This window comes from Miniopterus schreibersii, assembly GCF_964146895.1.
Source record: "Miniopterus schreibersii genome assembly, chromosome: 4".
Taxonomy (NCBI): domain Eukaryota; kingdom Metazoa; phylum Chordata; class Mammalia; order Chiroptera; family Miniopteridae; genus Miniopterus; species Miniopterus schreibersii.
The window spans coordinates 77,903,577-77,918,430 of NC_138105.1; the positions used below are offsets into that span (position 1 = coordinate 77,903,577).

Here is a 14,854-nt window from a genome sequence, read left to right on the forward strand (position 1 = left end):
TCAGACCGGTAAGTTCTTTGTCCCCCTTTCCCCTCACATACCTTTTTCTGTGCATGCACTTTCCTTTTGAATTCAGAATTTTTCAAGCTTGTGTTTTAATTCCCTTTAGTATCCAATCTAATGTGTCCTGCCACCACTACACTTCATTGCAGATAGTATTTTTCATCTCTAGAATGTTTATTATCTGAGCTTTTCTCTCCCTCTTTGAAAGGCCTGGGTTAATTTCAAGATGTAACTATTTGTAATTGGGGTGTGTGTGTGTGTGTGTGTCCTTGCACACGCACAGGAAGGAGGAGCAGGGAGAGAGAAAGAGAAATGGAAAGATGTTGTTAAAACAACCTTGAATAGATACATAAGAAACATGTTTTTCTATTGAGATCATGAGCAATGATAGCATAGGGCAGGTGCTGATAACAGAGCAGAGAGGTTGCAAACAGCAAGCTTTGCTTGCTTACACTTTTTTCCTAGACCCGAGCATAACTGTGGCATCTTCAGCAGGAACCAAGGAAGTTAATACAAGAAGTGCATGCAGTTCTCCCCTGTATTACCACCATGTGCTTTCTATAGTCCATCTTTTTTTCTTTGTGATTGGCAAGCCCTAAATATCTAGCTTAACTGTTTATTCTGGGAGTTCTTCCAGAAATATCATAAGATTAGCTCACTCATGAAACTGGAGCAATTTTACTGCATCGTTATTACTAGTAATAACCTTATTAGTTAATAAATAGAAGCATTGATTCAGGACCAGCAGAGTTCTGTGGGATCATTTTGTTTAACATATAATTGGAGGTGGTGCTGGAAGCACTAGGGAGCAGAGGTGGAGCCAAAAATTTTGGAAACAAAACCTTAGGGAAACTAGGTTCCAACTTTATAAGTTTTCTGAAAGTTTCAGAGTCACTTTTTTGAAAAATTTCATAAAATTCCAGCACTTTCCATTTTATTTTGGAACTGGATCATCTCAGACTCAGGCCACTGTTCTTATCTGACTTTTACAGTTGCTTTCATACTGTCTTTTCATTAGTTTGGCGCTGACTCTAGTGCCATGCCTAAAAAATGTGGGCATGTAAAGAAAATCCTTTGTCGTTGTTGTTTTAAATATGTTTTTATTGATTTCAGAGGAAGGGAGAGAGAGATAGAAACATAAATGATGAATCATTGATCGGCTGCCTCCTGCAAGCCCCCGACTGGGGATCGAGCCCACAACCCAGGCATGTGCCCTGACCGGGAATCGAACCCTACCTATTGGCCGATGCTCAGCCACTGAGCCACGCCAACCAGGCTGTTTGTTTTTATTGCCAACATGCTATGTGTGCCCTCATAGAATACTTAGTGGGTAAGTGGATACTACTCATTCAATGTGGCGACAAGAATTACTTTTCTAAAGTAATATTAGACAATAAGGAAGAGTTTAGGAAATGTTTGAATTCTATGGCAAACTGTAAGCCAGAAAAATGTTTTGCTTAATTGTTGCATCTATCCAGAAGTTGGCATATTTTAAGTGAAGATACAGTTGTGATTAATATATATATTAATATATAATTCATGTGTATATAATATATATGTGAGTGTATAGTATTAATATATAAGTTATATATAGATACTTATCTGTATCTATTTATATATAAATTTTATACATGCATATACAAAATGTACAAAGAAATATTACTACCACAACAAGCTTATTTTTAATCACCTTCAAATTGGCAATTGCATGTTTCTATTGGTTTTGTGGAAACATAAAGGGTTAAGTTAAGAAAAGTAAGAGAACGCAGGAACCTGGAATTTTCCAGTGAGACACACTGGGAATATTCTCACAAATCAGAAATATTTATGGATTGACTTGTCTTACCTGAGACTATCGCCCTACAAAGATAGCAGGACGTAGAAAATACCTCAGTGACTCACCTCTTTTCAATAGGTGTTCTATAATTTATTATAAATGGAAGGCATTCCTACTCCAAACTAACACACCCAACTCTCTAAGTGAAGTTAACTTGCTACGTCGGTTTCTTCACAGAACACTTCAAAGCCAGCTTCTAATACACTTTGGAGACTTAATAAAGCTTCACCCAAAATGTAAAATTGACTTTCTTCCTGTTTCTTAATCCTACCAGACCCTAGGAACCCAGGTCTAGTGTCACCTTCTCCCGGAAGCATGGACAGTGCAGAGGTAAAATTAAAAGTCACCTTTTCTGGCTGTTATTTCACAGATAAGAAAGCGGGTGAAGAGAGGCTAAGGGAATGGCTCAGTGCCACACGAGGCCTGCTCCGCGTTCCCGCGTCCTCACTGTCCCTGGGTGAGCTTCTCAGGCCTTGAACATGGCCAGATCATGCGGGTTAGGGACACGGTGTCCTAGGAAATGGGTGCAACGTTGCAGAGCCAGCTCACCGGCTTCCTCATGGGGTGGGCCTCCCGGGCAAAGGAGCCGGGTGTAGGAGGCTGTCAGAGGCCGGGCCAGCCGCCCAGGCTGGTCACTGAGAGGGTGATGATGGCAGTCGCGGCTGGAATGGAGCCACCTCCTTGCCAGCGTTACTACAGCTCGCCTTTGATATGGGAATCAGCGTACGTTCTAGAACACTCATTTTGAAATCACACCTAAAAATGGGCTTCAGGGGGCCAGTGTCTCCCACATGAAAATCTGCTCAGAAATTGTTTTTTGGGGGGGTTGTTGCTGCTTGCTTTTTGTTGACTTATTTATTCATCTATCTGAGGTCAAGCCCACAGGGTCCCTCAGGTTTTCCAAGGGTTTTCTGAACCAAAGAAGACTTAAAAATCACTGACCTCAAGTTTCAAAACAAGTGCACCCCGCCCTAACGCTGTAAAGCCGGTGCTTTTATCCCCGGCGTGTGCAGCCTCCGCGTTCAGCACTGTTTTGCCTCCGTTAGCACTGTTTCAGCGCACCCCCCATTTCAGGCACTCGGGGTTCTCATGCTCTTATCTCCTTCAAGCCTATTATCTTCCAGACAAAAAAATTAAAGCACTTTCTTCGCAGCGGAGATGTGTATGACCGGTGGAGCAGTCATGCGTGTTCTGGTGAGCTGAGCTGGAGGTTCGAGGGGCCCCCCACATCCTGGTTTGGCAGTGAGGGGATGCACCCACCTTTCCTGGGCTCTTTGCCATTCTCTCTCTTAGGCCAGATTTAATGATTCCAGGTGGATACAGCTCTCTTCCTGTGTTTAGTCATTTAACCTGCTAGAGAACATGGACTTCTGTCCCCGGGCGCCAGGTGACATTTGTGTCAGCCTTCAGTTTAAGGAATTCCCCGGTGTCCCTTCAGACTCGCGTTCGCTTCATCTTCTGTTCTTAAATTCCCATTCATAAGAGTTTTTAGTTTTTTATTTCTTCTTGCTTTCTCAATTAACTGTGCTGTGGTCTGACAATATCATCTGCACAAAACAAATACTTTTGAAAAGTTTAAACTCTTACTTTATTGCCTAATACATAGTCAATTTTGTTTAGTATGTGTTTGAAAAGAACTTGAAACCGTTTGTTTTGCATTGGAGTGCCCTAAATATGTACTTTAGATATTTTTCTCATTTTTTGGTTCAAATAATTTTGTACACATCAATTTTTGTCTGCTTGTATCAATTACTAAGGTGTGTTAAATCTTCTAATATGACTATGAATTTCTCAGGTTTTTTTTGTTTTGTCAAGATGGGCTCTCTATGTAATTAAGTACGTGAAATTTAAAATTTTTATATAACCTGGTCGATGGAAACTTTTGTCAATATGTAGGGAATTTGTTTATATCTGGAAACATGTTTTGCCTCAAAGACTATTTGTCTGCTATTAAATTGTGTCATCATTTGGTTTTGAGTGTTTATTATAGTTCTCCATCCACTATCACTTTTTTCTATTCTTATGTTTTGCTAGCTTGTGTTACAAGTTTGCAAATATCATGTGGTTGGATTTAAAAAATATATGATGATTATTTATGACCTATCTGAATAATCTATTATTTCACATTTTGTGATGACTTATATATTTGTATATGTTTCTACCTTAACTCTTGTGCTTCCTTTTTATTGACTTTTCTGTTTGTTTTTCTCCCTCTTTGATTTATTTTTGATCAGTTATGGTTGTTTGTTTCTTAATTTAACTATTTTCCTCCACTAATTTGATATTCATTCTAATTATATTCTTGCAGGGGATATCTTTAAATTTTAATAAGTCTGTTTACATAAAATTATAAAATTATTCAATATATTTATTCATCTTTCCAGTAATACAAGGACCTTAGGACAGTTGAACTGCATATATCCTATCCTAGCCCAGATGCTATTGTTTTTCAGTTTTTAGCTTCAGCTTGTTTTCTAATTCCACATATGACATATTATTGTCAAAATTAATGGTCAATAATTATTTGGATTTACATATTTGCAATGTTTATAGTTAACATTTCTTCTTGTATCTAAGATTTTCCTTTGGTAATTTTCTCTCTTATTGAAACATTTTCTTTCATTTTCTTTGTTGTTAGGAAATTATTTCTTTTTCTTATTTTTTCTTAATTTACCTTTCTTTTCTTTTCCCGCTCGAAAGATCATATTTTTGCTGTACAATTCTACATTTACAGTGATTTTCTTCTCAGCAACTTGAAGCTATTATCTTGCAGATTTTTGCTTCCATTATTATTCTTTTAAAATTTATTTTGCTTTGTTTTCAACTTTGTTTTTCCACCTGTGCTGAGATTAAAGCTTTTGCTTCAAGCCATCAAATATCCTTTCTGCAGCAGAAAAGATCTCTATCTGGATTGGACTGGGCAGGACCTGTGGACTAGACAGAGCGCAGGGTGACAGCACAGAGTATTAGCCTAGAATGGAACAGAAGTAAGGTTTCAGGTTACCTTCCTGATGTGTCCTGGATATTTAATTCTGATCTAGAAGATCATGTTTGCACAACATGCCACCTGACACGTATTTGAAGCAAACATTAGCAGACGGAAATGGAGTTAGAGTGACAATCAGGAGCACAGAACTGTGGTGAATGTCCACATAGGGCTTTTGGAGAAGACAGTGAGCAATACACGATTCACTCTGAGATCAAGCTTTCAGGAGAAGTAGAAATTAATTATGACTCACTTTGTAATCTGCTACACACCACATCCTCTGTGTGCAAACACGGCATGCTCCATTTCTTTTTTCCATCCAAAAATGGTCAGAACAGGTAGATGGCTTTGGAGAAATGTGTTTTGTAAGATGAGTTTCTGAATTGTACAGTGTTTTTTTTACATTAGCCTTACCTCCAAACACAAGGCACTGAAACCCTTTATTTATCCCACTGTTGGGGGTGTATCCATTTCTCTGTCTACACCTACAAATCTCTTGCCCTGACCCTGGTTCATTTCTGCCTAAATTAACGAATGAGAAATGCTATAACGGGATCAGAGGTTTGCAACAACAAAAATAAAAGCATGGGATTGAGAGATGAAAGTACTGAGTTTATTTCTTCCTTTGGCATTAACCCATAGGGGGAAGTTTTTGAAAAGTAACTTGACCCTTATTGACCTGAGCTTTCTTATTAGGAAACCTACTGGGTTTGGCTCAGATTACTGATACATTCAGCAGCATCTTTGTTGGGGTTAATAACAGTGTGGGCCTCATTCAATTAGTTGGGGGCCTTAATAGCAAAAAGATCAACCTCCCCTGAGAAAGTGAGTATTCTGCCAATACGTGGCCCTCAGACTTGAGCTGCAACATCAACTCTTCTAGGTTTCCAGCCTGCCTACCCTAGAGATTTCAGACTTGTCTGCCTCCACAACTGCGTGAGGCAATTCAGGGACTGCTTCAGATATGGTGACTAAAGGCAGAAATTAAATAACACGTGGGAAAAGGGAGTGTTAGCTGGAGAACTCGGCTCTGGACAAGGGCTTGAGTTTGATTGGAAAGGGTAGGTCTGAAGAATTATATAGCAGTCACTTCACTTAGATCTAGCTGCCTGGGCACGAACAAGCCAGTGTGAACAGTGGCAAGACAAGCTGTGAACCAGGAACCTTAGTGTCCTAAGGAGGCACCATCCCTGTCTAGGAAAGGTTCAGAGACTGTAAAAATGATTCCTCTTATTTATGATCATGGGTAAAAAGAGGTTTCCTATGTTTACTACATTATGGACCAGTTTCCAGCCAGTGACAAAACAGTTGCTATAACACACCAGTCAGAATCCACTTCCTACTCTCTGCTTAATATCTTGAAAAGGGAAGACATTTTCCAATGGTGTAAACCTATAGAAGCTGTTGAATGATTTTGGAGTGGAAGGGTACACAGAAGAATAGAATAGGTTCCCTAATAATAGTGTGCTCTGTGGGCTCAAGTGGATTACTAAAAACTTCTTTAAAGTTAATACATATATATATCAGAATTTTATGTTAATAAATAATACTTTTTGCTATAAAAATTTTTCAAAATCTTCAAATTCATTCATTTGACAAATATTGCCAAATATTTATTGGATACTTACTCTGAAACATGCACAGTTCTAAAAGCTGGATATACTTCATTGAACAATTACTTACCCTCATGGAACTTACATTCAATTGGATAAGAGACAGACTGTAAAAATAAATAAACAAATAAATACATACAGGGGTGGGCAAAAATAAATCAAATTACCAACCATCATTACCTAAGAGAAAAATCATGAGTAAGGATATGAAATAATAACAGCAACAATAAGACAAATCATACAAGTAAATATTACAATATTTAATAAATAATAATACAAGAGTAAACCGTGCTTTGCATACTCACGACTCTAAACCCACTTTTACGCACTGCTGTATAATATAAAATGCTAGTACGTGATGCTGTGCGGTGATGAAAAATAAAAGAGAAAGGGAAAGGTCGTGCTGGAGAAGAGAAAGTGGGAACTTCTGACCAGGTTCCATCTCATTGGGAAGGCAGTCTTAGAGCAAATACTTGAACTAGTTAACCATTCGGGTAGATATCGGAGGGAAGAGCATTTCAGGCAGAAGGAACAGTCCAAGCAAATGCTGAGGCAAGTATATGTCTGCCATAGTCGCGGACTGTGGACCAACCGGTGCGGTCGCATTAGGCCGAGCGGGAAGACGAGCTCAGAGAGCAGAAGGCACTGAGCAGTGCGTGCAGAGCTTCGAGGCGCAGACCCTGCGCGGCTTTGAAGGCCGTGGTCACGGAGATGGAGGTGAGTTTAACCGAGATGGCGAAGACTTTCAGTCCGCCTGGATTTTTATGTGTAGGCAGAGCATGGGAGTAAACAGAGGAAACCTCTTTCTACCCATGACTATAAATAAGACTAATGAGATGGCCCTGTGGGAGTTTCACTGGGAAATCAAAACATAACCAATCAAAGCGGATATAAAGAAAATGCCCCCAGAGGACATGTCACGGCTGCGGGAGGTGGGGGTGCTGGGTTGTCTTATCTGTCCTCTAATTATTCCATCGGTGAGGGACAGATCTTAACTTTAAGGTTATGGGTGCGGCTGAACACACACCTGTCATTGGACAGGCGAGACTGACGACGCTTTCTGCCACATGTACTCACAGCCCAGGGCTGGGGAATGCCCGTGCCATGCCCGGCACAAGGGTTACGCTTGGGAGCAGGGTGAACCACCAGGGGCTTCGGGAGGCCAGCTTCATAGTACCAAGGGGGTGAGATGCCCCTGGTCCCCACGGGAGTGTGTAATGGGCCGGAGTAACTGCAGGCTGGCAGGAAACCGAAGCTCACTACTCAGAGATAAGCAGGGCCTGTGCCTGGTCCCCGTGATAAGAAGGGTGTGTGACCAAGGGACCTTATCCATGGGAGCAGAGCAGGGAGAGAAACTCGTGGTTGGGCCAGTGCAGGCCCTCTCGGTTTCCAATAGATGTAAAGGCACATGTAACACCGGGTCTTCATTTTAGTTCTTATGCCAGAAAGAGAATGGGGGAGAGTGTACGTCAGCAGTGGAGCACAGAAAAATTAGGAGTTACAATTATAAACCTAGAAAATGTCAATGCTCATTCTACCTGGAAGACAGAGTGCCCTGCTAGCCCCTGTCTGCTAGTTAAGTACATCAGATTATGCAAATGAGGCAGCTTTTGACTAGACCCAACACATCTCTGCTGATTCCCTACTGCTTTTAATTTAGATGTAAAATGAGAGGACAGGCCACTTCATGTTGCAAAGAACCTAATGGAATGTGGTATATCTTAAGCACATACCTAGTAATTCAGGGCCAAAGGGAGCTATTGGCTGATTGTAAAATTAACGTCTAAGCAAGAGGGTAGGATCTTATGTAAATATAGTACCTGATGATAACAAAATCTCTTAGCTTTCTTATGTAAAACTGTATTTACCAAGCTTTCCTTCCTTTGTGTCACACTATTTGCTTACCACAGGTGGAAAGGTGTTAAGTTAGAATAGGAAACCCTAAGTCTTTACATTGCTTTTGGCTTTAAAAGAGTAACAGCTCTTCTTCTACTTTTCTTCTACGACTCAGCTGCTCCCCTTGTTTTTTTAAGAGGAATCCTCTTTCAATCATTAATGCAGTGGGCAAATGTATATTAGTAGCTACTATTTCTAAGCACTAATTTGGGGTTTTGGGGGTGCAATGATGACTAATACATGTCTTAAAAAATAGCTCAGTTTAAGGAAAGAAAGGCCACTTAATAATTTTGGAAAATATTTCTATTTTTGTTTATTTTACATAATTTAAAAATTATACAAGTAATGCTAAACACTATTTAAAAAATTTTTTAAATGGGTACAAACACATCTTCCCAGCACAACCAAAAAAAGTGTCTCTAAATATTTTGGGATTTTTTCTGTTTTTGTATTATACTCCAAATAGCTTTTTGAAGTTTTTATTTCATTTTGATCGTTTTATATATAACTTGATCACTTTATTTTTTTCCTGATACTATGATGTAAAGCTTTTCCATAATATAAAAATTTATTGCGCAGGTAATTTTAAATGTTGGCTTAATATTTCACTGAGTAGGTATGTGGTAGACTGCATACCTGTCTTCTTATTTTTGGATATTTATTGTTAGTTTTATCTTTTATACACAATGTAATTGACATATTGATGCATAAAAGTCATTTATGTTTCAGATAATCTTCTTAGAATGATTCTCAGTGGTTGAATTATTTATTTAAATATGAAAAATGTTTAAAGTTTTTGAATTTGACAATGGTAAGTCTTCTTCATCTTAGAGGGTACTTTCAAACTCTAAGCTCGTACTTTTGTTTGTTCTGTTACCCTAAGTCGTGGTAGAGATGTGATCAGATAAGTTTTCAATATGTATACAATAGTGTATGGAGCAGAGAGACGGGATGTGTTCACCCACGTTAAAACCCGAGTTTCTTAAACCCCAGGACACATACTTTTTAGCATCACTGGAAACATTTAGTCTGTGCCGACTCTGTGCAGTACCTGGCTGCAAAGAAGGCAGTGTCTCAGTTCTCCATGACTCTGTAGCTGTCTTTGGATTGAAGGAGTGGTACCTCTCTGTCCATTCCAGGTGCAATTGTAAGAGCATGGCAGTTTAGAAATATTTAACTAAGTAAAGACATATATTGAAGATCCTGCACCCAATGGTCCCAAGATTAGTCACAGATGATCAGAGAAGATCTATTGTCTTTGATTTCAATAATACTTCTTTCTTAGAGTTGTGGTAAAGATTGACATGTGGTAATATAAAGTAACTGGCATATTCGAATCACCCAGTAACTACTGTTTCTTTTCCACTTGAGAAGATCTTGCATCCCCTTGGCCTGAGTGGGACCTAGCAGAAGGTGACCGAATCATCCTTTCCTCCCATTTCAGCACTAACACCATTTCCTCTTCTTTCTACATGACATTCTTTGAAATAATAAAAATGGAAAGAAGAAAGAATAGTGAGAACTTTGGACTGAAAAGAGATTTTTGTGTGTGAAGTTCTTTTGAGGAGAGAGAGAATCTTCCATGTGTGTGGATGAATCCCTCTTCTGCCCTTAGAGATTAAAGTGCCTGGAAGCAGAGCTGTTATGGTTCTGGGGTGTGAACAGAGTTACAAGAATCACTGCTTCAAGAATAACCCACCTTACACAGAGTTCAAGACATCATCTCTCATTCATATAATTCAATGGTTCTAAGTAATTATTTTTGAAGACATTTTGAAGCCTTTAAATGAAATAAATATCCGGAGAGCACAGCAGGACTATTATATTAATCAGCTCCAATCTATGGGTCTTAGGAAACGACACACAATTGAGTTTTAGGTCCATCTGCTCCTAGGAGGGAAGGGCCATCTACCATTTAAAAAAAGGTGTTTTGAACTGTGACTATCTCTCCTTCCTATTTATCTGTGTCTGTTTTCCCAGTAGATTTTTTTGTGTGAGGTAGGCACCCAGAAGAAAAACAGGAGAGGGTGTCATACTGTGCTACAGATTCTCACCTCCAAGAAATGCCTCCCAAATCAGCAATGAAAAGGCAGTGCCAACCAAAAGACGAGAGCCTCCCTGCTGCAGTAAATTTTATTGTCCGCCTCCTCCTAGGTGCTGTAGGAGCCTTTCACTGTCACTGTCTCCCCAGCCAGCATCCCTGAAGGATTTTCTGACAACCAGTGGACTGTGCTCCCTGAAGGATGGAGCTGGGCTCTGGGCAACCCCTGCTGGCGGATGCGGCCATACAACGATCTTGCAAAAGCTGCACATCGCGGGAGTCCCTGGGACAACTTTCTTGAGAACTGAGACCTACATCAAAAACAGTTTTTGTAAGAATTAACGACAAAGTATACCATGCACTTCAAACGGTATCAGGCATGTATTAAAGGGAAGGGACTTTCCCAGTATCTCAGAAATTACAATGCCTAGGAATTACACAATTTGGAACCCGGGTTCAAAGCAGAAATGCCCCTACCTGCATCCAGATCATAATAAATACACACATTTCTCAAGATCCATGGAAGCTGTTGTCGCATGCAGGCTTGTTGGGCTGGGGTAATATATTGGAAATGCACTGCCTTTGAGTGGGGTGTTGGGGCGAGTGAAGGATAAACCACAGCTTATGGTGAAGCCAACTGGGAGCCCGGAGGCAGCCAGGACTTCCTCCTGCTTGTGCCATCGCCGCGGGACCACAGCTTCAAGGTTGCGCAATGCCTTCGGTAAACACTTCCTGAGGCAGGGACAGCCCTGAGCCTGGCAGTTTCACTCGTCTCACTCGAGAGGTGACAGCGAAAGACCGAGCAGGGCGCTGCTGTCTGCGGGAGGAGGGCAGACACCACGCTCCCGGGGTCGCCCAGGATGTCGCAAGGCCTGCTTCTCGTGGCCACTTCCATTCTTTCTTCAGTCCCAGGTAGGTATTTCCTTCTTTTTAGGTTCCACTAAACACATCGGTGAGCAGCTTGCTTTTCATCTTCTCCAAATGTATTTGTTTAACGAATTTTACTAATAGTTGGGCAGATTTTAATCTGTTGCTGGGGGGGGGGAGGACAGAAACTCTCAATGTAAATGAGAGGCAAGGAGATGTTAATCAATAGTTACAGATGTGATCTGAGAATATGGAAATCAAATGGAAGATTTCATTCTGCATAATTTAAATAAGGAATCTGATCTTTGAGTTGAAAAGTGAAATTCGTGGGAACCCGCCTTGGCGTTTTTGGAGCAGTGAAGATGAGTGGATCCGACTGGGTATTGCTGTGCACGAGGCTTTGGAAAGTGTTTGCTACTTTTATGGGGACCCTTTGGCTCGTCCTGCTCCTTCTGAGCTCACATTTTTTAATATTTTGTTCTTTCATTTCTGGTGATAATATATATGACTAACTAGAAATAAATACGTGACCGATTTCATTTTATAATATAAGGCATTGTGATATTACTTGATCAAAACAATGTTGCTGCTAAGCCTGACTTGATCACTTACTTCCATTTTGCTGGTTATAACAAGCATTTAAGAAATTAAGAGTAGAGAAAGCCTACTTCCTAATAATATGTAATATCTAGTATCTCTCTCCTTCTTTGATAAATTCTTCAATTAGATGTTGGTTAAATTAGATTGGTCAACACATTTCCTCAGCTTATGTCTATTTCTCGAGCTTAAGGAGGCACATTAGCTTTAGTGCCTGAGAACCCTTCCTTGGCCAACCTTTTCTTGGGCTTAGCACGCTTGCTGGGACCTAGGAATGGGAACAAATCACAACAAGAAGTGGGGGATTGGGAAGAAAAGACTCTCTTTCCCCTTGCTTTGTCACTAAAAGTGATTGTTTCCTTTCCCCCTGGTTTCTGATTTGTTTCCCAAACTTGTGAAAGTGTTACTTAATCTCTTTAAACATAGAACTGTGCGAGGCATTTATGTTTTTGACTGAAAATTTCTACTTTCTGAGTCCCACGTAATAAAAGTCTTCTTTCCCTATAATCTCCAAAAATGCTATGACTAAAAGCTCTTTGGAAGCCTTTGCTTGGTTGAAACATAAGCATTGCTTAGGTGCTACTTTATCTGACAGCATGAAGGCCATGCTGGACCCATAACAGAATCGCATAACTAACCCTGTAGTTTATTTATCTACGTGATAGCCTTTTCAGTGAAATTGGGTGTAAAAACGGATTCTGTCCCCCCTCCCCGGGTTTGCATTCACTAACAGGCCCCCAGAGATGCAGCTTCCTTAGAAGTCAAGCCTAAAAGGGTCACATCTCTGAGTACTTGGTGGCGGAGGCAGAGGTTCTGAAGTGGCTCTTGTGAGAATGAGGGGACAGACAGAAAGCTGCCCCCTCTTTTTTCCCCACCATCTTGTTATTTTCAAGACTGTTTCCTTGGTCAGTGAAATACCCCTATAGTGTTTCCAATAGATTTGTTTCCCAGCCAGAACATAAGAAGTAAAGCAATTTTCCATTTCCCCATCTCTCCTTTTCGTTGTTGTTTTGCTTCATGGTTCCCATCATCCAAAGAATAAATATGTGTTTCTCAGACCATTAATGTCACCTAGCTCTTGTATACGTGAAATAAAAGAATGGGGTAAAATCAGGCCAACTGTTTGTGATGAGCTTAGCAATCCCCTGAGAAAAAGAACATATAAGATTTCATCAGAGGAAAGAAAAAACCATTTTTAAGGATGTGGCAGGTGTTTGGGGTCCAAAACAAAGTGCACTCACAGAGGAATGAAGTCGTTGCTATGTTCCAGCAGAATATTTAGGGGCTGCAATACTTTTGAAATGATTTTATTTCAAACTAGTAATTCTTTCTTACCTTCATAAGGTGACTAGAAGACCCTAAAGAGCACGCATAATTTCATCTTAATAGCCAAATGATAGACTTAATAAGGATGTGTTTTTTTTCTTCCTCCCGTGTTTGTACTCACTTTTCCAACACGAAGCTTGAAATCACCAGATGGTTTGTAGGGGCTCAGTGAATCCCTGAGCTTAAGTCGATGGCATTGCATAAACCTTGGTCAGGACTTCATGTCATGTATCCAGCTTCGGAAGACATTGCTCTAAACAGTTTTGCACGTACATGAAAATGTCAGTTTTATGTACAAACGTGCTAAAAATCCAGAGTGGCCCCAAACACATTTAAAAATAAAGTAGGATCCAGACCAATGTCTGTCATGTTAATCTGCTCAACAACTTTTAACTTTCAACATAAAAATAATGATCTAACCCAAACCAAACTAACAGATTTCTTTTTCTTGATCTAGTTTTGACTAATCCATTGCATGAGTTCTGTGGGAGAGAGAAAGAAGTATTACAGTGAATTAGTAGGAACGTATTGTGTTACAGCTCGAATTTGTGTAATCCCTGGATGGCAGTCAGTTGTGTTTGTTCCCCAGGCTTCAAAATAATTAGCCCTTGTAATTCAGCTGTGAAGAGGCTGAACCATTTCTGTCACCTTACGGATGAACGAGCCAAACATCATTAAGGTCTGCTGCATCTCTCTAGCGGCTGTGTAATTTATTATATCTCAAATCCCACTCGTTCAGGGGCCTCTTGGTTTCAGAAAAATAAGGGCCATTCAGGGAAATTCTATCTGTTTTCTTTAGAGACCGTACTATGTTGCAAGGGTTTAGGAAGAGCTAGAAATCGTTCGTTTCCAACTGAAGAACGTGAGAGGTTGCCAAAGACTTAAAAAGAATATTCTGGTTTATTTTATTTGTTGATTTATTTTGCTTGCCATTTGGAAGTGGTCCGCCATCAAACAAAGTGGAAAATAAATCTCCCTACTAGTTTATATATTTCAACTCCATAGTTGAGTCGGTTGGTAGTTTTGGATTTCAGAAAACATTAGAATTTAGATACTAACTAGAAGATGGAGATCAGTGTGTATATCAAAGAAAACTTGTGCTGGTCATTTTGGCCTGTTCTTTACTCACCACCTCTGAATGGGGAATGTGTATGTGTCATTACTTTATGCTTTTATTGAAAGAATCATTTGGGTAGGTATTATTTTATGGCCTGAGGGCAGCCTGGAGAGTATTTCCTGTCAGAATGATGTGTATTGTGGATAAAAACAATTTTTCATAGGGCATTTTTAAAAGAGTTACTCTGTTTGCAACATTGGTGAATATATGGCTTCATGGGCTCCTTACTAATGGGACTAACTGCACTGATTGGACACAATCCACCAGGCAGCAGGTATGCCTTATGGTTTGCTCATTTGGTATCACAGAGTTCCAGGAGGCTGTGGCGAATTGTGTTGATACCATTAGTAAATTTCAGGCATGAGTAATTTTCTTACCTCTTGACATCATATTACTTTGAAATAATTGTGGTAATTACAAAAATTTTCACTTAATGGAAAGACAGCGATCGATTAAATAGTTCTTTAGGCTTTTGGACCTCTGTTTTGAAAACTGTTTATAACTATTGTTATAATTTTCTTTTACCCAAAATTATTAAATAGAAATAAAAGATGGCCAGTGAGTATCTGTG

The 14,854-nt window shown here is 39.9% G+C and overlaps 1 protein-coding gene across 2 annotated transcripts in view; it reads left to right on the forward strand.

Annotated features, from left to right (window-relative positions):
- The first annotated feature begins 11,127 nt into the window (after positions 1 to 11,127).
- ADAM28 (ADAM metallopeptidase domain 28) overlaps positions 11,128 to 14,854 on the forward strand; it is a 44,644-nt gene continuing 40,917 nt past the window's right edge. The window contains exon 1 of one of the 2 annotated variants that reach the window (XM_081136082.1): positions 11,128 to 11,288. In XM_081136082.1, coding sequence (XP_080992208.1) covers positions 11,237 to 11,288 — 52 coding nt within the window. In that variant the 5' untranslated portion in view covers positions 11,128 to 11,236. The remainder of the gene's footprint in view (positions 11,289 to 14,854) is intronic. The other variant, XM_081136081.1, reaches the window with a different exon arrangement.